The sequence below is a fragment of the Centroberyx gerrardi genome, chromosome 1, assembly GCF_048128805.1.
Source record: "Centroberyx gerrardi isolate f3 chromosome 1, fCenGer3.hap1.cur.20231027, whole genome shotgun sequence".
Taxonomy (NCBI): Eukaryota; Metazoa; Chordata; class Actinopteri; order Beryciformes; family Berycidae; genus Centroberyx; species Centroberyx gerrardi.
Genome location: NC_135997.1, coordinates 3,884,472 through 3,911,020, shown reverse-complemented (window position 1 = coordinate 3,911,020; position 26,549 = coordinate 3,884,472). Strand labels below are relative to the sequence as shown.

Sequence of the window (26,549 nt, the reverse complement as noted above, 5' to 3'; positions counted from 1 at the left end):
TGAATTTATCTTTGTTTTGAATGTACTCATTGTGTAAAGATATTGGATATCGCTGCTGTTGGGTAAAAACTATGTGACTTAAGTGTTGACATGTTACACATGAAGAGAATTTTAGGCCTATGAAACCGGTTATAAAGGCTATAATTATTTTCAATAAGAAAATAAGCCGCCTTAATTCATAGAAAGAGAGAGATCGTCCAACAGCAGTGCTCTGCATGACGTTCTGTTCTGAAGTATCGATGGCTACTCATGTGAAACGTGCTGTGGTATAGGCATGCGGTTATCAGCAGTATGACCACATGCCTGGAGAAATGTGTTTATAAACACAGATGGAGTTGAATGTGATTTCTGAACATTTCTTCACTGGTTGTACACTGTGTTAGCCTCTTTTAAACACTTTTTCCACATCCTCTGCACTGCTTTTTAATCACAATTTTTACCCTCAAGTTTGCCGTCATCAAATTTACTGTTTTCATATCCATCCGCTGTTATTTTTCCCTTTTGCATCATTATTAATTCATTCCCCTCTTTGCATGTCCAGTAACTCACCAAACCGCATGGTTTCGTGTCATACTCTCACATACCATCTTTTAATTTGTCTTTGTCATGCATGCTATGCTCTTTCTCTCCTGTCCTTTCCCTCACTTTGTGTTTCCTTCCCTTGTCTCTTTTCACTCTCTCACTCCCTTCTATTAAAGCTTCCCAACTTTTTGGTCGCCTAGTGACACTCCACTGTACAACCTGGAACCATGCGAGCCGCTGCCCTTCGACGTGGCCCGCTTCCGTGGCCTCACTGCCTCGTTGCTGTTGGATCTCACCTACCTTACCAGCATCCACGAGGACACCGCTGCCAAGCTCAGCGCACGACGCCACGACAAGAAGCATCGCAATGCAGCCTCCACCGGGCATGAAGTGACCAGTAACGAAGATAAGGCAGACAATGAGGGGCACCACCGTAACGAACCCAAAGAGAACGTTGGAGCCTCGTCCAACACGGTCCCGATTACCACAGCCTCCGACCTGCGTGTGTCCCACAGCCTGGATGAGGTCAAAGCACATGTGGCACCCAACTCAAAGTCAGAGAACGAGATCTCTTCTGTGGTCAGTGCTGGAGTGGGGGGGAGCGAGACCCTCTTCACTGCAGCTCCTCACACCCCTGCTGAGGGGAACAGGAAGAAGGGCCATGAACATGGCGCCCGCAGCCATGAGCCCTCTCCTTCTTCTGCTGCCACCCAGTCGGAGATCCACGCTGTGCAGCTGTCCTACCTCTACCTGGGGGCCATGAAGGCTCTCAGCTCCCTGCTTAGCTGCAGCAAGTATGCTGAGCTGCTGCTCATACCAAAGGTACTGCATCCTGTTAGGCTTACTCACACAATAGCAGTTACAGTACTTATAGCCACTTCAGTTGTTTTGCATAATGACAATACAGAGAAAAAGAGAGCAGTGGTTGGCACCTTCCTTTTCTATTTTTGCTCATTATAATTTTTATATAATTGAAATAATTAGAACAATTGAAGATGGATCAATCGTATAGAAACAACTGGCTGGTGTGAGTGAAATCCAATACACTCTTGAATACCAGAAACACACATTTTTTTCTGATTTGTGATCCAGTTCAAATATTGTCTGATTTATGTTAACTTATTGGCTCTTCTTACATCAAGGTTCCACCAGAGGCGGCGCCCAGTGGGCACAATGCTGACCTCAATGCCGGCCCCAGCGGCAGCACAGCTGCCACCTCGCCAGTGTGCCAAGAGGAGGTGGAGATGCGGGCAGCCCTGCAGTTTCTGATGCGCCATATGGTGAAGCGGGCAGTGATGCGCTCACCCATCAAGCGAGCCTTGGGCCTGGCAGACCTGGAACGGGCACAGGCCATGATCTACAAGCTAGTCGTCAGCGGGCTGCTGGAGGAGCCCAGTGGGGGAAAGGCCAAGCCTGGTGAGAAAATATACAGACAGTAGCTTGGTAATTGTTTATTAGAGCTTAGAGCCATTTCACTACAGAGAGAGCTTAGCTTTATCACTCTTACCCTGCTATCTCCCTTAGGAGTGAGAAGTGAGCCAGAGGGTGAGGGGGAAGGGGTAGAGGGTGAGCAGCTGGCGCAGACCCCAATCACCACCAGCCCCTCTGCCTCCAGCACCACCTCCTTCATGAGCTCCTCCCTGGAAGACACCACCACTGCTACTACACCTGTCACAGACACAGAGACTGTCCCTGCCTCCGAGTCTCCGGGGGTCATGCCCCTCAGCCTCCTCAGGTCAGAACAGATGGATGCACATGTTTTCAGCCAGCTAGTGCTAATGATATGCCTTGTTTTTTAAGTATGTTGAACTGAGGCGCTTATTTTAATGCTTCTCTGTCTTGACAGGCAAATGTTCTCCAGCTACCCAACCACCACCCTGCTTCCGACCCGACGAGCCCAGACTCCTCCAGTGTCCTCTCTGCCCACCTCTCCCTCAGACGAGGTTGGCCGCAGACAGAGCCTCACCTCCCCTGACTCCCAGCCCAGCAGGCCCCAGAACAGAACAGGGACCTGTAAGTATACCAGATCGCCATTCACATGCACATACATATTGTTGCTGTCCTGGTGAAAACCTTGAATGTCAAAAGTATCAACTTTTCAGAAGAGCAGCCTTGTTTTTAGCTTGACCACCATGCATTGTTTAGTTTTTACACAAACCTTAACCTCTATTTTTGCATGCTGTTGTTGCCATATTCAAAGCTGCATGCCAAATGTCCTAATGATTTCACTAATGGCGGTGAATGTTTGCTGCAGCCCTGTCGGACCCCAGCAGCAGACTCTCTACGTCTCCCCCTCCTCCTGCCATCGCTGTGCCGCTGTTGGAGATGGGCTTCTCCCTGCGCCAGATCACCAAAGCTCTGGAGGCCACCGGTCAGTCTCTCTCAAGCCCCTTGCCTACATGGTTGTAACAGTATTCAGTTCAATTTAGCTTAATTCCTGCCTAACAGTGTACAGTGAAACAAAAATACTTTTTATTTTTCCCTTTCCAAACACAAGTAAGAAAAGAGCAGGGCCTACAGTACAATGAACAGTGCAACAAGACAACATAGTACAACAATGTAATGGTAATTTGGAATCAAAGTGTTGCATTATTAACAGCGACTGATGCAAGTAATTTAAGTATACTAGAAAAATGAGATTTGGGTATTAATCAGCAGGGAGTGCAGGATGTAGGTATTTACATTACAATTTTTTTTTTTTTTTTTGTGTAGTATTACAGTATTAACAGGGTCCAAGAAGTACAGTAGGCAGGTAACAAAGGGTAGAATATTCATTATCTCCCAACAAAAAGATTGAATTGACTAGTGCTTCAGTGTGTTGTGTACTGAGTGGTAGATGTATTCCCGTTATCCTCAGGTGCTCGAGGAGAGGCAGACGCCCAGAACATCACTGTGCTGGCCATGTGGATGATCGAGCATCCAGGCACAGAGGACGAGCATGACGAGCCTCACTCTGGGGGCGGCGGTGGGTCCGACTCCTCCTGTCCTGGTGCCACAGCTTCAGGTGGAGGAGGCAAATCCCTGGATAGGAGCTCCTACCTGTGCTCACCTGGAGACATAGCCAGCGCAGATGCTTCCGAAATGGAGGAGGGCTTCAGCGAGAGGTACAGTAGGGACTCTTAAAAATTTGTCACTGAATAGACGACTTTGGAACACTTCTGTGTTTGTCAGATGTATTTTTGGCTAGTTAAAAGGTTAATCTACAGCAAAATCTGTTCGATACAGCTCAATATCTTCTTAGCTTTAGATGGTGATAAGTTATGGAATTGCAGTAGTATAGATCTATTTTGTAATAAACAAATATCGCTATTCTTTATTGAAGTATTTTGATATATTTGTAACAATTAAACACACGCAGCCAACTAGCTAATGTTAGCATGGCTATCAAAAATGTCATAGTCATAAATGTATGAGCTACAGCCTGATCTGCAGGGTGCAGAGCAGGATCCAGGAGAGAATCCTAGACTAGAGATGCAAGAAGTCTTTGTTAACTAGCGTTGGCTGTTAGCAGGCTCTGTGCTAACACTAATAAGCTAGCCTAGGCACAAAGAACCAACTTATATAATTATGTCCAGCAAAAATGATATTTTGAAAAGGAGCAAGGTTTTGCTCATCTCATATTTTTGGAAGATCAAAATTTTCATAATTATGTGTCAGATCATAGTCCAAATGCCTGTTGATTATACTAAAGGCCATAAAGTTGTTTATCAGCACAGTTCATGTTCAAAACTGAAGTCTATATTTGTGTTCTGTGTAGCCCTGAGGGTCTGGAGCAGGACAGTGCGTCAGCCTCCAGCGGTCCTCCTGCAAGAGGCCGCTCTGCTGTCAGTAGGAAACACCGCTTTGACCTGGCTGCACGCACACTGCTGGCCCGCGCTGGTGAGAACATAACACACAAATATCTTTTCCATTTCCCCACACCTACCCTACACAAAGGGCTTCTCATCTTCAAAGTTGACTAATGTACATATCTCACACTTCCTCACCTCTCTTCAAATTTTCCCTTCCTTATAAGCCGGTCTATACCGCTCAGTACAGGCCCATCATAGTCAGTCTCGTCGCGAGGTCTCGGCCCTCCAGCAACAACAAGACCCCGGAGCCCTGTATGACTTCAACCTGGATGAAGAGCTGGAGATGGACCTGGACGAGGAGACCATGGAGGCCATGTTCGGCCAGGACCTGGCCAGTGACACGGACATTCTGGGAATGTGGATCCCGGAGGTACTGGACTGGCCAACATGGGTGTGTGTGATTTTATGCTATGGCCAGGAGGGCTGCCATCACCATTCTGCTCTTTACCTGCCCTGCTTTACTTCTCACTCACAGATATATTCATATGTGCACGCTGAAATGCCAGCTATATTAGTCATATATACAATATGAGACACCTACACCCACTTGCTCAGGCACATTGCCCCTGAAATCCCACTGCAGCAATAGCTCTAACTGGCATGAAATGAAAATAACATTCAAGTGGAGTTGACTAAAAACTTCTAAGATATTGGATAATTAGACGATGAATATGGATGCTGACAACTGGCTGTTGCTTGTAACTCATTATTAATCACTAATGCAAAGCTGACATTGATTCACTTTTCTGTTTGATTTATTGCATGGATGCTCTGCTGTTGTACTGAACCCTAACAACTTTGTCTTGTGTTTGTGTCTTGCGTATCCACGGCTGTGTGTCTTATTGTGTGAATACATGTTTGTCTCCCTGTATGTGAATGTGTGTTTCCCCCACACCTTGCAGCATGTGTGTGAGACAGAGGAGCGTGATGAAGTGGTGGTGTGTGAGTTGTGCGAGGCCAGTGTGGCCAACTTCAACCAACACATGAAGAAGAGCCATCCAGGCTGCGGCCGCAGCGCCAACCGGCAAGGCTACCGCAGTAACGGCTCCTATGTAGACGGCTGGTTCGGAGGGGAGTGTGGCAGCGGCAACCCCTACTACCTGCTCTGTGGCGGCTGCAGAGAGAAGTACCTGGCCATCAAGAGCAAGGCCAAAGTCCCCATTGTGGAGAGGTATGCTCTACTGAGAAATAGATAGTGAACAAGGATGGACACTAGTTTTTATTACTTGGTCGTTATGAACCTGACACATCAGACCTGTGGAAGTGGTCTCCTCCCACTGGGTCTAAAACTGGTACATTGGCTGCTTACAAAGAGAGGGGAAACCAGTGGAAACTGCTTGCTATGAAGCAATTTTGACTTACCACAGTGGTATGTAATGGTCTTCTCTCTGAAGCCGCAATGAATTCCTAACAAAATAAAGTCAATAAAGGCTAATTTTGGGCATGTCTTCCTACTAGCTGGCATTTCTACTCTTTTAAATGCTCCAATGCTATATAGTAGGAAAGTCACGCTAAACTTGGTTATCCTTGTGACATTTAAGACACCACTACTCCTGGGTCACCTGGGTACTCAGCTGTCACCTTGTTTGGGAAGTTACATTTTGATGTCAGCTTTGGTGTGTGTGAGATTTGTTTACAGTGTTAGAGCTGCTAGCTAGAAGGGTGACATGCAGAAAATCACTTGGTTTCATACTCCATTGTGGAATTGTGTCAGGAATTCATTGAGGTTTGAGAGACAGGCATCCCTTCGGACCACTATGGTAAACCAAAAGTACTTTATGATCTGCAGTTTTTGCCACTTGCCTCTCTATAAATAGACAATGTGCTGGTTTCAGAGCCTTTGGAAGTTGTGGATTTCTTAAGTCTACATAGGCTTGACATGTTGGGTTAAGTGCTATCATGCATTCTGTAAGCACAGCCATGGTCTTGACTCTCAGGTTATTGGCTTATGCAAAGGAAGTGCAGCTGATGGCATAAGCTCATGTTATTGTATTCTGTGGCATGTATTCAGGTACAAAGGGCAGGCTCCTGACCTCTTGGGAAAGCAGGACAGCGTCTATGAAGGTAAGATGCAGTATGAACACTTTGTTAATTTGAAATATAGCATATCTGTTTCCTGCCATAATACCCCCCGAAGTGTGTTTTTGTTAGATTTCCAATTGCGTGTGTGTGTCGCCCCTACAGAGGACTGGGACATGCTGGATGTTGATGAAGATGAGAAGCTGACGGGGGAGGAGGAGTTTGAGCTTTTGGCCGGCCCCCTGGGTCTGAGTGAGCGCAGGGTCGTCCCCGAAGCTGTCCAGTTCCCTGACAGTGACCCACTGGGAGCCTCCGTTGCCATGGTAACAGCCACCAACAGCATGGAGGAGACCCTGCTGCAGATAGGTGAGGAGGAGGGAAGGGGCGGGGGGAGGACTCATCCAATCATCTTGCCTTTTTGGTTGTGCCTACCTTTGCAGGGTCTGAAATTAACAAGCGCCAAAGCATAAAATGTGTCTTTGGTGGATAAATCACCAAGTTACCGGCCACTCTGGCCGGTAACTTGGTGATTGGTACTATTTTTAATGCCTCAGTCTAATACAGTAATACAGTCTTAATACAGTCTTTGGTGTTTGCCTAACTTTGTCGCTACTGACCATCATACACTCTTTCTGACCATGAGCCAATCAAATCAAAGCAAAACACAGGGAACTGAGGGGACTCAATCGGTATTGGCCTTCAAAAACCCACATCGTCTGAGCCCTAATCACATAATTTATAGCGTGCAGCATATGTAATAGCACTGGTGTGTGTGTGTGTGTGTTTAGGATGTCAAAGCTCGGTGGATAAGAGTTCGTCAGGCAGGGTGACCCTAGGGGAGCAGGCGGCAGCCCTCCAGAACCCTCATGACCGGGTGATGGCCCTGAGGAGGGTGACGGCTGCAGCCCAGGTGCTGCTGGCCAGGACCATGGTGATGAGAGCGCTCTCCCTGCTCTCTGTCAGGTAGGCTTCACTCACCACAGTCAGGACAACAACATGGCTACACACTCTCTCTGTGTGGCCTGTACGGTCTGCATTTATATTAAGCTCCATGCGCTCTTAGGTACTATGGGCATTTAATGGGTTTGTGTTTGTCTTATCATTGGATTCTCTAGCTGAGTTTCAGTCCAATTATTATAATGCAAAATGTATTGCAAAAAATGTTTTACAGTCTCTGAGGCAGAACAGTTTTTTGCCAACAAAGAAAGTGCGCAATAAATAGTGATGGAAACACATTTATCAAATAGATAATAACGTATGCTTACATCAGTCTCATTGCATTTCAACAATTCAACAGTGGCCTTGGATATTCTGAAAGATATTCTAAAATATCTGTGCACTACCACCTCCCAGAAATGTGTAAGTGCAAGGCTGTAAGTGCCCATTGTGGTTAGTTGGTGAAATACGCCCAACATTAGCTGACACAATAAAACAATAACGACTTGACCAATACTAATCAATTCTTGAAATACTCTCCTTTTTTCCGGTTTCTATTTTTTTCTGTCATTCAGAAAGCCAATTTATTCAGTTAAACCCAGTGGATGGATATAGATGGAAATAGAGCTTCTGTCTCTCTGTTACACAAATACATAAATTCTTTCCTCTCTCCTTCCCCCTCCCCCTCCCTTCTCTCTTCTCTCCCTCCTTCCTCCTCTGCTCCTTTCTTTCTCCGTCCCTCCTTCCTTCCCTCCCAGTGGCTCTAGCTGCAGCCTGGCAGCAGGTCTGGAGTCTCTGGGTTTGACTGACATCAGGACTCTGGTCAGGCTGATGTGTCTGGCGGCAGCAGGCCGAGCTGGCCTTTCTACCAGTCCTACAGCAGGCTCCGGCCCCACTGAGCGGCCCCGTGGAGCCGCCAAGGCTAGCAAGCCCATCTCCTGTCTGGCCTACCTCAGCACAGCTGTGGGCTGCCTGGCCTCCAACAGTCCAAATGCTGCCAAGCTGCTGGTGCAGCTCTGCACCCAGGTAGACAATATTGGTCTTCAGCCTTGTACTTTTACCATGGCATGGCAGTCATGCAGTCGGAATATTTACTTGGATCTTAATCCACATCATGGCTTTATTGAGCTCAGTTCAGAGATCAGGTGTTCTTTTCCACAAGTGCTGGCTGCCGGCCAGAGAGCTAATTACTGACTCCTTTCCAGCCAGCTACTGCGTAAATGGTAATTTTGTTTTTTAATGTGAGCAGCTCCCCCAAATCAACAGCCTTGTAGCCGCACATCAGACAGACTTTCTCACTTTGTTTTAGTGCAGTTTATACCCGTGGGTCTTTGACCAAAGCCTTTTGTTTTTTCTGCCATTTCCAGAACCTGATCTCTGCAGCTACAGGCATGAACCTGACCACAGTGGACGACCCCATCCAGAGGAAGTTCCTGCCCAGCTTCCTGCGTGGCGTGGCGGAGGAGAACAAGCTGGTCACCTCTCCCAACTTTGTGGTCACTCAGGCTCTGGTGGCCCTGCTGGCAGATAAAGGAGCCAGACTCAGACCTGCTTATGACAAGGCTGACATAGAGAAAAGAGGTTTGTAGCATTAGGAGAGCAGGTGATGGCGGCCATAATGCAGTTATGTTATTTCATCCATCTCTTTTATCCTTCTTTTTTCCTGTGAAATTTTTTTATCTCATTGGTCAATCGTTATGTGTCAGAATCATAGAATATTTCATATAGTTTACTGGTAGTTGTTTGTTTGATAAATTGGTAGATCTTGGATTATGTTTGTATAGATAATAGTTGTTACTGGGTTTGACATTTTAAGTGAGACTGAATTCTCAAAAATATATCCCAACTTTCCCAGATTAAAGTATATTTAGTGTTACATTTATCTTATAATTAGACCATAATACATAATTATATTTTTCAAATTTTAACCCCCATATTAAACTTCTGCAAAGTTTTATTGCAAAAATAGGCATGAACATTTACCACAGTCTTGAATCTGAAATCAACTAGCCATTGGCTATATACCGTGTAGAATCTAGCTTTTGATCGCAATTGTAGACTAATTGTTTGTGAAAACGAGTGACGAGAGCTGCCTGGAAGGAAACATGCAGGTCTCTGTCATCTGTAAGCTTAAGTAAAATCACCTGTGGTCCTGCATGATCGTCCTGCATGTTTTCCTTAGGCTAGAAGCTGTATTTGAATTAAACAGCTTATGTCATGTGCTTTGTGGAAATCAGTTTCCATGAATCAAGCTCTGGGGGAAATTGGACAATGAAATCTATTTTAGATGTTAATAATTTTATAAAAATTAGCATATAGATCTTCGTAATAATTGCATAGTTCATGAGATATGTCTGCCAAGCTTCCATGCAAACATGCCACCCAAAAGTGGGTCATGCTTGTGCTAGCTTGTCACTGTTTTCTCTTCACATGTCACCATTTGCTTTTTCTGTGCTTTTTTGTTTTCTTTTGTGCCTTTTTTGTTTGTTTCCCATCTCTCACTCACCGGGCGGCCTTGTCACTTTGTGTTCCATGTCGAGCAGGTCTAATTGCGCATTTGTATGCCCATCCTTCCCATAATCCCTCCGCTGTAGGCCCTCTGGAGCTGGCCAACGCTCTGGCGGCCTGCTGCCTGTCCTCCAGGCTCTCTTCACAACACCGCCAGTGGGCCGCCCAGCAGCTGGTCCGCACACTGGCCGCCCACGACCGCGACAACAACCAGAGCCGGCCGCAGACCTTCGCCGACATGGCGGGGGACCTGCGAAAGTGCTCCTTCGTCAAGCTAGAGGCCCACCAGAGCAGGGTTAGTCACTGTGGGGCTCAGGAGATTTCCCTGCCAGAACTCAAAATCGTTAACCCCTATAGACATCATGCTTGTGTAATCCAATTCAATTTTGTATGTTTTTGATATCCAGATTGTTTTACCAGGGAACTTGAAGAAAGTCATTTGTTTCTAGCACTTCCAAGGTTCTTTCACAGCACTATTTTTGATCCATCAGATCTTTTTTATTGCAAATAGTCTCTAACCTCTAAATGTTCAGACTCAGTTCATCATTTTCCAGGAAGCTGAGAATTGTTGTCCTTCAGATATTATAAAACTCTCTTGCTCGCTCCCGCCTCTCTGTCTCTCTCTCTCTCTCTCTCTCTCTCTCTCTCTCGCTCTCGCTGTCTCTTTCTATTTTTCTGAGTGTCTGCAAGACACTTATCAATGTGTCTATATGAGCAGAAATTCCAAAATTGATCTAATCACATGATATTTTGCGTGCTGTCTGTCTTTCTGTTTGGTATTTAATAAAGGCTTACTCTGTGTTTCCTTCAGGTCATCACATGTGGTTGGTGCAGTAAGAAAGGCCTGTTAGCTACTAGCGGCAACGATGGGACGGTCAGGGTGTGGAATGTAACCAAGAGCCAGTACACCCTCCAGCAGACCTGCATCTTCAATAAGAAGTAAGGCTTTCTAAGGCACCACAAAGACCATATGTCCTATGTTCTACCTCCAGAAACTTCTGTGTGTTCTGGGAAACCACAGTATCTCATATTGTATAAAGTCTGTCTTATGTTATCAATTAAACAGAAGACTGCATTTTCTCTAAAAGCAGCAGTGGAATCACAAAACCTTGCTCTAGGACATCGTCTTTCATGTTATTTTCCTGTAACTACGTCTCCTGTGTTTTGTCTGGTATATAGATATTGTGTCTGCTACCTGTGTGTTATGTCCGTTGCACATTTTTGTTTGATTTTTTTTCTTTTCTTTCTTTGATTAGTGAGGGATCTTCAGAGGAGGGCTTGACTTGCTTGGGATCCCCCGGTGACCCCTGCCTGTCTCCTTTGGCCTGGAGCGTCACTGGAAAATACCTGGCCTCCGCTATGGAGAAAATGGTTAACATCTGGCAAGTCAATGGTAAACATTTTTTTTTCTTTTATTTCCTTTGGGTTCTATTCTCTTTTTTATTGGAATATACACAGTATGTTCAAGAGAATCTACATTTGAGCTGTTTTCAATAAAAGGTGTTTGTGTTATAAGGCTCAACTTGTATTAGAGGTGTGTGAGGTCCACAGAATGTGAATGAGAGGGCATTAAGATTTTATAGCTTCCATTAAAAATGGATAGGCCTCAGAACTGGATGTGGTCCAATCATCATTTCCTGCCCCCCACCATACAGCCTGCAGCATACGCCATCTGTCCTTGGCCACTTTCAAGCCCCAAGGATGGAAGTCAGCAATCACATTCCTATTAGCTTTCATGAGCACATTCTCTATTGTGCCTTTGCCATGAGAGGATCTCTGTTATTGCACAAGTAAATTAAATCCACTCCATGAAATCCATTTTCTGTGGGCATTTTAGTTGAATTGATTCAAGCCACATTCCATAATTTACTTCTCAAGAAATTTAAAAACTGCATATGTGTATAAACATACATTCCAAATGTGATTTAAAAAATGACCAGCGTAACAAACAGGTAGGCCATTTATTCCACCCTACCCCAACGGTGTGCTCCTCACCTCTCCTCCAAGGTGGTAAGGGCCTGTTGGACGTGCAGCCTCACTGGGTGTCGGCGCTAGCCTGGCCTGAAGGCGAGGCCGAGTCCCTGTGGTGCGGGGAACCCAAGGACCTGCTGCTGGTGGGACGCATGGACGGATCCCTGGGCCTCATCGAGGTGCTGGATGCCTCCAACATGCACCGCACTGAGCTGGAGCACTGTTACAGGAAAGATGGTATGAAGAGGGTGTCTGTTGTCAGGAGCGAGCGATTATTCTGTGTGTTTGAGTGTTTTGTGGTTTTTGATTGTACACTCTGAATGAAACATTATTTCTGCCAGTTTGTATTTTACATATCCTTCATAACTGTGTATGTGACGGTCAAAGTGATGTTTTATCCTCTCCCAGTGGCAGTGATGCATATAGCTTGGTACAGTGAAGACAAGCCCTTTGCTGTGGGCTATGCAGATGGCAAGCTACTGATAGGATCCAAAGAGCCCTTAGAAAAAGGAGCGATTGTGGTCATTGATGCACACAAGGTAAGCAATATTTCATTACAGAACCAATTGTAATCTATAACAGTTGTCAGTCTTGCATAAAATTATTGCATACAGATCGACCAAAGCCAATAATTGCTGTTCTTTGTATAAGTAAGCCAGATTGTATGTTGATTTATAGCCCAAATTCTTCCCACAACTGAACCCACTTTTCACGGTGTGTCCCCAGGAGTCGATCACCAGTATGAAGTGGAATCCTACTGGTCAGATCCTGCTGACCTGTGCCAAAGAGGAGACGGTGAAGCTGTGGGCCGGTCCCGACTCTGACTCAGGCTCTGGCTCAGGCTGGCGCTGCCTGCAGAGTCTCAGCCACCCGTCCGTGGTCAACAGTGTGGCCTGGTGCAGCCTGCCTGGACATGGCTCCAAGCCCCTCAGCATGCTAGCCACGTATGTTGTTCTATAATGCTAGACTGGACCACATATAAGGATAGACTATAAGGCCATTGAAGTGTGAGCTGAAGTGGCTGTTATACAGTCTATGCACTGATTAGTCTCCCCCAAATTCAATGATCATGCTTTTTTGTGGTATCAGCCACAGAATTTCATGGCAGATTATGGAAATAATTACCACTAGTGGGTGCCAGATTATGAGTGCCCTCCTCACCTCAGTGTCCCCAAGCTATCTCAAGCTACAGTCCCAACACTGTCATGCAGCCATCACCCCTTTGGGGTTCCCACGGTAATTTATCTGTCCCACAGTGCCATTATAGCTAATTGCTTTCTTTTTTAAGTGTTTCTCAGACTTTTCATCTGAGAAATGGCCCTTACAGTTTATTTTAGGCTGCTGGAGTAAGGCCATTAACAATCGCTGTAAATTTGATACTTGGTAACATTTTGAAAAGGGAATTTCATTGTAAAGATGTGGGGACAAGTTAATATAGATTTATCATTAGCCACCAGTGGTAAACAATCTACAGTCTTGCTCTTGCGAGTGCATTAACTAATCAGCCGGGCAATATTTCTACAACACTGCAGTAAGCGCTGTATAGTACTTTTCAGGAGCTTTAACTATAGTTGAAAGAAGTGAGATTAACTGTCTGGACTGTATTGTATATCGGTGTCTGGTGTCTCTGCTCAAAATGCCCCTCTCAGACTATTCACAGACATTTAGCAAAGCAAGGTCAACATCCAGACATTCAGGCGCATCTAAAATATTCAAGCAGTGCTGACAGCAACTTCTCAGCAGACCTCCACAACAAAATAGATGCTTCCTCCTTGATATACTGTGTGGGATTCATACCCCCTGTTATAGGGTTTTCAAGGGGAGACGTGCCTCAAGAACAGAAAGGCTTTAGTCTACAGGTTTAACCAGTTTTCAGATTAACTTTTAATCTGCTGCAATCTCAAGGAAACATTGTCATTCTTATCCTGGCATTTTCGCAATCCAAGGACAGTTCATTCTCACGGAGGAATATTTCTTGTGGGCTTTCGTGTGTGTGTATGACTCTGTGACTGTGTGTTTCAGATGCTGCCAAAGTGGTCTTGTCTTAGTCTGGACTGTTCCTCAAGACGCCTCCAGGTTCCCAGAATCTAGCTCCTCTGGCTCAGAGGGATGGTGGGAGAATGAAGCAAAACCTAAATTAAAGGTGCTTACATTTCATAAATGATCACTCTGATCGCTGCCTGACAAAGACCAGTGTGGATGAAATGCTGCACTGATGAAGTGTGATGTTATTTTATTCCTTTCATTGACGATATAATTGTTCTTGGCTTTCTCTCTGACACAAGTGCATACATTCATACACTTCAAGGATAAATGCATAGTTACCCAGTGCTTAATGCACAGCACAATACATTCAATTCAATCAGTGAGATTCACAAATAGAAAGATTCAACTAATGTCAATTGAATCCAAACATAAATGCTTGCTGCAGACCACCTTAAGGGGTGAGAGAGTTATGATCTACCATCATGTCCCCCATTTTTGGGGCATTTTGGGCCTTTGCAGGGGCAATCAACCTATTGGCAAACAAGCACTAAATTTGTACCACTAAGATTTGTTTTATTTTAAGTCATAATATATCACCTGGCATACTTCTTTCCCACTGTGGAAACTGGTGGCAGGCCTTACAGAAGAGGATGGTGCCGTTTTCCTTTCTCTGTCCCCAACCGGTCCGTCTTCCACACCTCCATTGTTGAGTTTTTTTTACCACATTAGTTGTTTTATGTTTATGATTGTTGACACAGTGGTTTGTGTAGTGTCGGCATTTTCTTCTAATGCTGGCTGCGTGGTGCCAACATTTTCTACTGCTTCAGGCTGTGTTCTCATTTTTTTTGTGATCAAAAACCGCTCCCTTTTTCTTGCCCAGAATGTGCTGGAAAGAATTACCCAGTCATAGGCTCCCAAGAATCATCTACGGTGGCCCACAGGGGACAGCAGTCGCATTCACGTGTGAATATTTGACAACTCAACCAAAAAAATGTGAACAGGGTGAACTGCAATAATTTTTCTGGCATTTTATGAACTTTCAAGGGTATTTTTGCCCCCAAGCCACTGTTCATCTTTGACCCTTATTATATCCTGTTATTTTTAAATTACAACCCTTTGTTGCATTTTTTATTCTCTTTATACATGCACAGACATCGAGTTCTAGGAGGCATGCTAGGAACACACCGTGGACTGGATCCCAAATGTATGTCAGCACAGGACACTCTTAACTTACAAGCTTTCATTATGTGTGTGTATGCTTTGCCAGCAGTGTTCCCGGTGGTCAGAGGAAGGAGCTTTTTGTGTTTTCCAGCTGAAGGGCCACATCACTCCAGTAAGGACAGTGGCCTTCAGCCCTGACGGCCTGGCGCTGGCGTCTGGAGGAGTGGGAGGCCTCATGAACATCTGGTCCCTGCGGGTAACACGGATACACACACACACACACACACACACATTCACACACAGATGGAGGACAGAAACAACAGACTCACAGGATATATGTTCATACTGTAGATAGATACACATTGAGGTGAAAAGAACAACAAACAAGCCATTACACAGTCATCATGCTGGCAGTAGGTGTTTGTAGAACACACTACTGTTTACAGTGACACTGAATGCCTTTCCACAGAATTCATTTTGTGTGTGTGTGTGTGTGTGTCCAACAGGATGGCTCTGTGCTCCAGACAGTAGTAGCCGGGTCGGGGGCCATCCAGAACATCGTCTGGATCCCAGATGTGGGTGTCTCTGTCTGCTCCAACAGGTCAAAGGTGAGACTATCCCCTGTCCAGTCACAGCCTCTCACCACTTCCTTAGATCTCATACTTACCACCCAGTTCACATTTTCTATGATTACAGCCTCTTCACTAAAATAAATAATTTATATTTATTTAACTACTGGACAGTCTGCTTCATTTGTGTGTGTGTGTGTGTGTCCCACTCCCCAGGATGTGCTGGTTGTGAACTGCTCCACAGAGTTCATGGCGTCCCACCATGTGCTGGCCACTTGCCGCACAGCTCTGAAGAAGCAGGGTGTTGTTGGTCTCAACATGGCACCCTGCATGAGGGCCTTCCTGGAGAGACTGCCTGTGATGCTGCAGGAGCAGTACGTCTACGAAAAGGTATAGGAATATTTAGTCTGCTAGTTCATGGATATTTAATGTGCTTAACACCATTAAAATAGTAGTTTATACAGTATATAAACCAATTAGGACAGTAACCTATTATAAATTGTAATGTGAAAGGAAAAAAAACAGCTATTGGCAATTTACCTTGCATTTCTGTGTCAATTTTTGTCGCTCCAGTATTACAATCACTCTCTTCACCTACACATAGAACCCACTGCTGAACGCAACAAGTTCACACTCATTCTCTGGGAGTTGTCAAAAGGCATTCTGGGAAATGTAGGAAATCACTAACTGAAGTAGAAGTAGAAGAGGCAGGTTGAGGGAAATTAAGTTCACCAAAAAAAGCAAATTACAGCAGTTCATCACAAAATAACTCCTGGAATGCACAAACACCGCAGATTGACGATGTTAGAGTATCTGAGGGTGGATTTTCCTTTAATCAATGCTAATTGTTAACTGATGACTCCCTCTCTCAACTTCCAGCCTCATGTAGTGTGTGGGGAGCAGCTCGTCCACAGCCCCTACATGCAGTGCCTGGCCTCCCTGGCCGTGGGCCTCCACCTGGACCAGCTCCTGTGCCGCGCCCCCGTGCCGCCTCACCTCCGACACTGTCCGCCGGAGTCTGGTACAGCCATCTGGAGCGCCAGCGAATGGGCTTGGCTGGACTGCTTCTCTACTACGGTCAAGGCGGCGGAGGCCCTGGCACGGGGCGCCACCTTCCCCGACGCCTTCTCTGTGCCGGACCTGGAGCCTGTGCCCAAAGATGAAATGGCTCTGCTCATGGTGAGGGAGAGTGTTTGTGTGCACACATGTGCAGGTGTATTAACTGTTAAAACTGTAATGTACTATGTAATGAACAGCTTTGTAGCTTATCATTAACAACCTTTGCACTCCTTCTGTCCAGGACAACAGTAAATGGGTGTCTGGTATGGACGAACAGATCATGTCCTGGGCCACCTCTAGACCTGAGGTAATTTATGCCTAGTTTGTGTTCAGTGGTGATAAATGGTTTGTTGGTCAACTTTGGTTTACTATTTTCTTCAGACACTGAATATTTAACTGCTCTTTTAATCCACTTTTCCACTATTTGTGTGTGTGTGTGTGTGTGTGTGTGTGTGTTGTCTGGTTGCAGGACTGGCACCTTGGAGGGAAGTGTGACGTGTATCTGTGGGGTGCCGGGCGGCATGGCCAGTTGGCAGAGGCTGGCAGAAACATCCTGGTGCCGACCACTGCCCCGTCCTTCTCCCAGGCACAACAGGTAAACAGATACCACATAAGCAACCACAGACAGAGTCATGTGTTTGGTAACTGCATCAATCCATTATCTATAATCACATCCAATTATCGCATGTATGATTAAAATATAGTTCTCAGAGTGACTCCTGCACGCTGTGCTCTTACATATAATGTAATTTCTTTATTAGTTAACACACTGAACTCTCTGGCCTCTCGTCCTTTTTGCATTGCTTTGGAAAAATCATATAAACAGTTTCAGTATTAAAACATTCATCATTCCGATTAATTAATTAATAAATGAGTTACATTATATGCAAGACACACCATACACCATGTGCATGATGTGTGTTTCATTTTTTTTAGAACGGAGCTGCCATGATGCATAACAAATAGAGAAATCTGACAATAAAGTTCTATCTATGTAAAAGCACAGTGTGCGGGAGTCACTCTCTGGGACTCGTCTGTGTTGATGCTTGTGGTCTCCTACGCACCTGTATAAGGACTTTGTTGGGTGTGCAAAGGATTGTCATTGTTATGCAACTGTCTGCAGTACGTCAAATGAAGAGAGGATTTTACCAAACCAGTGGGTTTGCAGTGACATGTAGACTTGAGAGATTTGAAAGGCAGTACTCACCAGCTTAATATCTTGTTCCTGTTGTCTGACCTATTTCATCTCCTCCATCTGTTTCTTCATCTCTTTTTCACCGTTTCTTCCCCCCTCTCTCTCTCCCCTCCTCCAGGCGGTGTGTGGTCAGAACTGCACCTTTGTGATCCAGCCCAACGGGACGGTGTTGGCCTGTGGGGAGGGCAGCTACGGCCGCCTGGGCCAGGGCAACTCTGACGACCTGCACGTCCTCACTGTCATCTCAGCTCTTCAAGGTGGCGCTGGGAGATTTGCTGTTGTTACATTTATATCACTAGAAATACTATGCGTTTCTATTTTATGTGTGTTCGCAAGTTAGGGTCTGTGTACATGTGTGTCTTCAACTGGCAGGGATGGAAAGTGTTTCAAAATATCATAAAAGTAGTTACTTTGCTGACATTTTACCTGAGCGGAAGTAAAATTACTGGTGTAAAGATCTACTAAAGTAAAAACTAGATAATACATACATACATTTAAAATGTACTCAGTTACTTAAAAAAATAGACCTTGTTACACATGATTTTTCTCATGCAATGCAAAAAGGACAAGAGGCCAGAGAGTTCAATATGTGATATTGCATATTTTTCTACACTTTTTTGTCAATGTTTACTAAGCTACTATTATTATGATTACAGTTGGTAAATTTAATGTTACCTCCACATGCTTACAAAGGTTTGATGCAGATGCAGTTTACAATTGTCCAGTTTCTGATGCAATGTTATGGAGAGCCTGCAAAAATTGCACTCTGCAGTGGATTTTATTTAAAATGTAGCTCAAAACAATAAAAGTAAAATTAGAAACTTCACACATAAAAACATAAAATACTCAAAGACATACAAGTACCCAAACGTCTACTCAATTACAGTAAAGAGAATAACTTTAATTCAACTAGTTGCCCCCTCTGTCCCTCCAGGTTTTGTGGTGACCCAGCTGGTGACGTCATGCGGCAGTGACGGCCACTCCATGGCTCTGACGGAGAGCGGCGAGGTGTTCAGCTGGGGGGACGGGGACTACGGCAAGCTGGGCCACGGCAACAGTGACCGCCAACGCCGGCCCAGACAGATCGAGGCCCTGCAAGGAGAGGAGGTGGTGCAGGTTAGTCCGTCTCTCTTGAGAGACCTCAAGAGTATACTGGGGATACAGTAAATACCTTAAATGAGGATTTATTTGTTTTGCAAAAGTAATGATAACAATGATCACATATCACTTTTTGGTGTTTCTAAAATGATGATCTACCTTTATTAGCTTGATACTGTGCTAATGTTCGGCATGAGAAAGCTCTGCTTAGGTGCCGTCACCATGATTAGTTACTACTCTTTTCTTCCCTTCTTATGAATTTTGTTTTGCTCTTTTTCCCCTCTAGATGTCCTGTGGGTTCAAACATTCGGCGGTGGTGACTGCTGATGGGAAGCTTTTCACCTTTGGTAACGGTGATTATGGCAGACTTGGCCTGGGAAACACCTCCAACAAGAAGCTACCAGAGAAGGTCACCGCTCTGGAGGGCTACCAGGTCGGACAGGTAGGACATCAAACATCGTCTATAGCACACCGGTGGAAAAGGCAATACATCTGTTTCCAACCATTAGTGTGAGTGTGAAGCCATCATAATTGTTTGATACCCTCTTGCAGATTAGACTTGTCTTGTACGTCTTGCTGAGATTCTCTGATACGAGCACCAATGGTGTTTTCATAGACAGGCGTAGAGAATGCAAACATTGATTTCTTAAGTTTTTATGTCTGTGTTTTGACAGCTTAGATATTTTTAGGCTTTGGTAGTTGATTGATGATTGCTCAGGGGCTTTGTTGACTTGTATTTCCTCCTCAGGTGGCTTGTGGTTTGAACCACACGCTAGTCGTCTCCGCTGATGGAATGATGGTGTGGGCTTTTGGAGATGGAGACTATGGAAAACTGGGACTTGGCAACTCCACAGCCAAGTCCTCACCTCAGGTATAAACTGTGGCACTGGGAGGCCTGCTGCTGCATTTGTGGAGTAAAGATTAACATGTTAACCTGTTAAACTTGTTATATATACTGTATATACGAGCTTGTTTTTGCATGCATCTAATGTAGCTTTTAAACGTTGAATTTCCCAGAAAGTGGACGTGCTTTGTGGAATCGGCATCAAGAAAGTGGCTTGTGGAACACAGTTCTCCGTGGCTCTAACCAAAGATGGCAATGTGTTCACATTCGGCCAAGGTACACTATGGTTACACTATGTTTACATAAAATGCATCCTCTTTGACCTAGCAACTGAATATGAATATAATAATGAAGAATAGGCACATTCAGAATCATATAGTGTAGCTTTGGTTTGGGGGATTGAATGTTTTCATATTCAAAGACTGATACAATTCTCAGTTCTACAAAACTGCCTGCAGATTGTCTTGCACTAAACGGGAGTACGTTTAGTGCATAGTAGAGTTTCTTTTAAGGTTATTCCTGTTTTCTTGACACATCAATCAAATTTTTTTCCTCTCCTGTTCGCAGACCGCCTGATTGGCTTGCCGGAGGGCCGGGCCCGGAACCACAACCGTCCCCAGCAGGTGCCAGCTCTGTCAGGGATCCTTATCCAGGATATCGCTGTTGGGGCTGAACACACCCTGGTGCTCTCCTCCACGGGAGACGTCTACACCTGGGGCAGTAACTCAGAGGGACAGGTAACATATGCACACACACACACACACACACACACACACACAAACACACACACACACACACACACTGAACCCCCTGCAGGGTTGTCAGTCAGCCTGCATGGCGATATTGCCAGTGACACAGGGCAGCAAAAGCAAATTGTCAATGGCAATGACGTCAGAAAGAGAAAATGCCATCTATAACCTTCTTCAGAATTACCTGGGGAGATCTGGTGATTCATCTGACAGATAATGTCAAGGATTTTCCTGAGCTGCCAAGATGTGAACATTCAAGCCCCAATCAGGGTTTTTATTTTTAGCCAACAACTGTGCATGTATTTAACAAAAGTAAGACCAACACACAACAAATTAATACTAAACTTGTGTTTCTATATCCATACTTACATGCTGTAGATTATGTAGCCCAACAAAAGTAAATGTATTTATTGTTTGTTCATTATGAATTTTATGATTTGTTCTGCATTTTTTTTTTACTGTAGCGTATGCTCCCCAGTGTTTTGATGCACAGTGTGTTCACATTGTTTTGCGAGAGAAAGATGAAAAAATGAAAGGATTTAACCCTGAGCCATGCAGGACTTGAGACAAACATGGTTTGGATTACATCATCATTGCAGAAATTTTGCTTGGGAAGTAGAGATTTTTAGCATAGAATCAAGATCACTTTTCCCCCATCCATGTTGGACGGCTACATTATTATATTTTAATATGATCTTATAAAATCTAATAGTTAATAAAAAAATGAAGTAAAAAGATTAAAAATATCTGATGGAACAAAAACAATTTAATCAGAAACTCAAGAGAATGACCTGAAACAGCATCTGGTTGTATAACCCAGCTAAACAAAATAGATGCATATTAAATATCAATTTAGTGTATGCTATTGGCTTTTTCTGGTAACATTGAATGTTACATTTTGATGCCTTTTCTACCCAAAATGCAAAATAAAATAAATAGTTTATTTCTTGTCAGTGTGGAAACAACTGGATGAATTGTAACTGTTTGTTGTGTAGCTGGGACTGGGCCACACCAACCATGTGAGAGAACCGACACTGGTGACGGCTCTGCAGGGCAAGAACATCCACCAGATCTCCGCTGGACGCTGCCACAGCGCCGCATGGACCGCTCCCTCTGTACCGCCCAGAGCACCAGGTTAGAGACACGCACACACACACACACACACACACACACACACACAAACTTGTCTTAACATGCAAGACACAGACAATGCCCCTTGACATGCTACCGCTGTCTAATGGGTAGATACTTTATCCTGGGGGTCAGGTTTCCTACGGTGTTGCCGGGACATGTAGTAAATACCAAAGCAAGACACAGCACATTGTTGTGAGATGAGAGACCGCCATTGTTTGATAAACAAAAGCTGGGGAATTTCACATATTGTGAATGTCAAAGAGCTGCCCGTGCTTTTTCAGGGCCAATTGCCGTTGCAGCGACGGATTATATCGGCCAAAACACTTTTTTTTTTTGTTATAATAGTCAAACAGAAAATATGTGGGAAAAAAACTCCAAAATGGCACTCTGGATGGCTGCCAAAGAACACAAACAGACTCAAACAGAATCACTTCTTCAAGAGAGGAACTCCTCAGCATTGGACACACAGTATAGATAAGAGACACATTTCGTAAATTTCTATTTGTAATTTTTTTATACACTACTTGTACTACATACTAGTCATACTTGTATACACGTTTGTTCATATACGACCCAACAAAGACAGACTTGGTCCCCAAATTTCTACTTTTTTTCATACTACTTTACATACTCATTTCATCACTCTTGTCTTTCCCTCTTCCATCTTTTTCTTCACCTTACCCTCAATCTCTCTGTACCTCTTCTCCCTTCCTCTTTCCAATTTTCTCTCTTCCTCCCTCTCTCTCATATTGCCTCCCCCCTCCGTCCCCCTCCTTCCCTCCGCTCTTTGTGATTTTGTCTCGCTCGGTCTCCTCCCCAGGTTCGTCTGTGCCTCTCCAGCTGGGTCTGCCTGTGGCGGTGCCTCCACAGTACGGCGGTCTGAAGGAGGTGAGCATCGAGGCGGTGAGGGCCCGCCTGCGCCTCCTCTACCACTTCTCTGACCTCATGTACTCGTCATGGAGACTGCTCAACCTCAGCCCCAACAACCAGGTAGGCAAAGAACCTGCACACACACACACACACACACACACTTAACCTTTGCTAAGTTCAGTCAGAAAAAACCATTACAGAAACTGAAGAAATTATTTGTTGATTCGATACGCGATATGAGGTTCACCACTCGATAAAACCACGATACGATGTAATAAATAAATGTTAAATGACAACAAAGTCTGACTGTGCAGAATTCTGTTCATTTCTTAGCCACAAATCTTTCTAGCGATGGCGTTGGCTGCTAGAATGTAAACAACAATTTAAAAATGTCATTACAAAGTGCAAATAATATAATTTAGATAGAGAGCTTGTGAAATTGTGATGGTCAAGCATTTCATTTGTGATTACTACAGCAGAATAAAATGGAGCTAATATCACGATTCTTATTTCTGCCCCACGATACATATTGTAACATTTTTGTATTGCAATACATTAAATTTCTATATATTGTCTCATCCCTAGTTGACTTGGATACCAATACTCAGGTTAATATCTAAAAATTTGATGCTACTGTGATGCCACAGCAAAACGAGAAAAAACATCAAGCAATGTGTTACCACACCTGACTTGGACAGTTTTTCATCAACTTTACCAACACGGGGGTCTTGATGCCAGTTGGGTGTCTGTCTTTGTCGGCTCTGTAAGGGAAATAGTTCCATATTTCACTCCTGGGAACAGTTTCGTCAACCGGTTTAGAGGAACTGGGTTCAAGACTGTTTGATGCTGTTGCAGCGTTTTGGCGAAAGTATTGAATGTTTACAAAATGTAATATAGAATTCAATATTTTTGTATTAAAGTAGAATTAAAAGTTCAGTTATCTTGACAAAGTTAATATCGACTTGGGGTGTTTCTGACGTTGTTGAGAAGATGCATGCAGAGCCACATGAGGGAGCTCCTACATGAAACCATGATTCAGCCCACAAATTACGACTTTCGTGAAGATATTGTGTCACAGACTTCTACAAATCCCAGCAACGAAATGTGATGCCTGACTGCAGGGAACAAACTGTTTTCCTCACACTGTGTTCTCAAACTAACTCAAGTGTTCCACCAAACAGTGCACACTGTTCACCACAGTGGAGCTGCACACCCTTCAAAAACATATGCTGGCCTCTGCCTTGAACTTGTTGAGAAATACTGGGATGTTTGATTACCTCATGTCTGGCGTTGTACTGAGAAGATCAAGCTGTCCATAGTTATACGTGATCTGATACTGGTCTGATTTTGACGAAACCTGGAGGAATGATGTTTCTTTGCATTGTGTCCCAGCTTTTAAAAAATTACAGTGGTTGGCCTGATGGGGGCACTATAATTAAAGGACAACATTTTTAACTCAAACGTGATATCTCAGATAGAGACACACTGGCCTGATTTTGATGAAACTTGGAGAGATGATGCATTTGACACTTCTGTTCTGGCGTTTACAAAAATTACACTTTGCCTGATGGGGGCGCTATAATAAAAGGTCAAATTGTAAAACTTTGAAAGGCGTAACTGCTACACCACCAGTCCAATTTTGATGGAACTTGGAGGGACGATTGTTACTGATTGGCCCAAGGGGTATCTGCATCATTTGTGGGGGCGACATGTTTACTTGTTTTACTTTACTATTTAATGATGGTAAATATAATTCTCATTTTGCAGAGCTGCACCTCCCACTACAACGCTGGTACTTGGGGGATTGTCCAGGGCCAGCTGAGGCCCCTGCTGGCCCCCAGGGTCTACACTCTGCCCATGGTGCGCTCCATAGGCAAGACCATGGTGCAGGGCAAGAACTACGGCCCGCAGATCACTGTCAAACGAATCTCCACACGGTTAGTACTGCACTGAAGTGTGTGTGTGTGTGTGTGTGTGTGTGTGTGCGTGTGCGTGTATGTGTGTTTGTGTGTTAAACCTCCCATTCCCACAGTGCACATGTAGGCCAGGTTGAACAAAGGTCTCATACCAGCAGTGGGAGTGGAGTTACCTCACTGGGTACAGTCAGTGAATTCAGCTGATCACAATAGTGCCGGGTGTATCACCAGGTGTGGCTGATAATGAGTGTAGAGTGAACCGTGACACCATTCACTGTAAATCTGATCTGATCTGCAGTTAAAAAAATAATAATAATTGGCCAGCCATGCACAATATAACACTAACTTCACTGCAGGGCATTTATGAACAAAAAATATAATAAAGTCTCTCCTACATACAAAATGGCATAAAGAATTAGCTGTATTGTGTATTTGTGTGGCACAAACTAGGTTTTTGAAGATGAGATTGTGACATATAGCCTCCTTACGTTTGAATGTACAATTCTCTCCTTTCATTCCCCCCCTCCCCCCCCCCCCCCTCCCCCCCCCCCCCTTTCTCCTCGGACCCCAACTCTCTCCAGGGGGCGGAAGTGTAAGCCCATCTTTGTGCAGATCGCCCGTCAGGTTGTGAAGCTGAACGCCTCGGACCTGCGGCTGCCCTCCAGGGCCTGGAAGGTCAAGCTGGTGGGGGAGGGGGCCGACGACGCAGGGGGGGTCTTTGACGACACCATCACCGAGATGTGCCAGGTGTGGACGAATCTGCCATATAGTGAATATGACCGTAATTTCTCCTGAAAAATGTCAGCACAACTGAGCCAGCTGAACAGTAGCAGATCAACCAAACTGCTCTGTCACTGGAACATGTCCTTGTATTTAGATGCTGTGGTGTTTCCTCTTGAATGGTTAAAATGAAACTGCGAGGCGTATCCAAAAGTCTATTTTATCAGAATGAACTAGTTTTGTCTCCTCTAGACCAGTGGTTCTCAACGTGGGGTCCGGGGACCACCAGGGGTCCTTGAGGGGTTTCCAGGGGGTCCCCAGCAAATTGATGAATTGTTAAACTTCACCATTTTTTTTTCCTATTATTAGACAAAATTAATACAACACAAAACAAAACACAAACATGTAGAAACATTGGAAAGGGAAGAAAAAAAAACTATGAACACGGCAACTGTTGAACAAAATATAGTAAGTAGACAGAATAGAAATCACAGCCCAATTATGAATAAAAAAAAACACTTTAATTTCCAAGAAGTTAACACAGTTAGAGAATGTAGAAGAATGACTGTTTTGATCATAGTTTCTCTGTTATCTCTCTGCCTACAGTACAGACAGTCATGGGATTCTGGACAAAATCATATCCAACAATAAAAATATTCTCAGATTTGGGTCAGAGAGACAAAATCTCATCAAATGGGGGTCTGTGGCTGTAGTGTGCTCTAAATCAGGGGTCCTTGATATGAAACAGGTTGAGAATCACTACTCTAGACTATGGGCTATTCAAATATTTGGTTTGTTCCAACCAAATATTAATCATTAATAGATACCTTTGTGCTAAAAGGGTGTGGCTTTCTGTTTCCTCTAAACATGCAGCTAGCACCTGTCAATGTCACACTCACCGACTGAAATCATTTTAAAATTGTGTTCATTTTGACAGATTGTAAACAGATGCATCATGTTATTAATATAGCCACAATTAGCTGTCCAAACCTGCTCCAGCATGTCAATACAGCAACTGCTATGACAGCTGATAACCAGAACTAAGGTGCAGAAAAGTTACATTTACAGAGATGTTAATTCTACTTTTTCGGTCCGCTGTAAATGTTGTAAATAACATCTTTTTTCATAACATTATAATTCAGAGTGACAGATGTAAAAATTGATCATGAGACTCTTGAACAACCCTGGAAAATTCAGCTTTCTGGCACATTCCTATTACTTCCTTTATTATTACCAATGTGTCTTGGTCATCTAGAGGCAAAGTCAGACTTGATTTTTTTACAAATCATGTCTGTCCTTTATTGAGCAGTATCTAATTAATAAAAGTAAGTAAAAGCTGTATTATTGTGAAAATTAAATTTAGAATGTTCACCATATCTGTGAATTTTTACATAATTCTTCTCTTATGCAAATGAATGAATTTGACAAACATTACATTTTA

At 44.1% G+C, this 26,549-nt stretch overlaps 1 protein-coding gene across 4 annotated transcripts in view; it reads left to right on the top strand.

Moving 5' to 3' along the window:
* The window catches only part of herc1 (HECT and RLD domain containing E3 ubiquitin protein ligase family member 1), a 69,292-nt gene that overhangs the window by 35,357 nt on the left and 7,386 nt on the right, over positions 1–26,549 (top strand). The window contains exons 38-74 of one of the 4 annotated variants that reach the window (XM_078284593.1): positions 699–1,344; positions 1,665–1,938; positions 2,047–2,257; positions 2,369–2,535; positions 2,777–2,893; positions 3,380–3,626; positions 4,280–4,401; positions 4,538–4,743; positions 5,276–5,544; positions 6,385–6,437; positions 6,558–6,758; positions 7,181–7,355; positions 8,087–8,354; positions 8,696–8,909; positions 9,872–10,131; positions 10,648–10,775; positions 11,093–11,229; positions 11,844–12,044; positions 12,216–12,346; positions 12,534–12,751; positions 13,830–13,950; positions 15,061–15,210; positions 15,461–15,562; positions 15,740–15,913; positions 16,403–16,702; positions 16,824–16,889; positions 17,052–17,177; positions 17,896–18,034; positions 18,712–18,893; positions 19,162–19,317; positions 19,624–19,746; positions 19,893–19,995; positions 20,287–20,456; positions 21,464–21,602; positions 22,423–22,592; positions 24,240–24,409; positions 24,970–25,135. In XM_078284593.1, coding sequence (XP_078140719.1) covers positions 699–1,344; positions 1,665–1,938; positions 2,047–2,257; positions 2,369–2,535; positions 2,777–2,893; positions 3,380–3,626; positions 4,280–4,401; positions 4,538–4,743; positions 5,276–5,544; positions 6,385–6,437; positions 6,558–6,758; positions 7,181–7,355; positions 8,087–8,354; positions 8,696–8,909; positions 9,872–10,131; positions 10,648–10,775; positions 11,093–11,229; positions 11,844–12,044; positions 12,216–12,346; positions 12,534–12,751; positions 13,830–13,950; positions 15,061–15,210; positions 15,461–15,562; positions 15,740–15,913; positions 16,403–16,702; positions 16,824–16,889; positions 17,052–17,177; positions 17,896–18,034; positions 18,712–18,893; positions 19,162–19,317; positions 19,624–19,746; positions 19,893–19,995; positions 20,287–20,456; positions 21,464–21,602; positions 22,423–22,592; positions 24,240–24,409; positions 24,970–25,135 — 6,802 coding nt within the window. Of the gene's footprint in view, positions 1–698; positions 1,345–1,664; positions 1,939–2,046; positions 2,258–2,368; positions 2,536–2,776; positions 2,894–3,379; positions 3,627–4,279; positions 4,402–4,537; positions 4,765–5,275; positions 5,545–6,384; positions 6,438–6,557; positions 6,759–7,180; positions 7,356–8,086; positions 8,355–8,695; positions 8,910–9,871; positions 10,132–10,647; positions 10,776–11,092; positions 11,230–11,843; positions 12,045–12,215; positions 12,347–12,533; positions 12,752–13,829; positions 13,951–15,060; positions 15,211–15,460; positions 15,563–15,739; positions 15,914–16,402; positions 16,703–16,823; positions 16,890–17,051; positions 17,178–17,895; positions 18,035–18,711; positions 18,894–19,161; positions 19,318–19,623; positions 19,747–19,892; positions 19,996–20,286; positions 20,457–21,463; positions 21,603–22,422; positions 22,593–24,239; positions 24,410–24,969; positions 25,136–26,549 lie in introns of all 4 variants that reach the window. The other 3 variants (XM_078284597.1, XM_078284590.1, XM_078284584.1) reach the window with 3 other exon arrangements.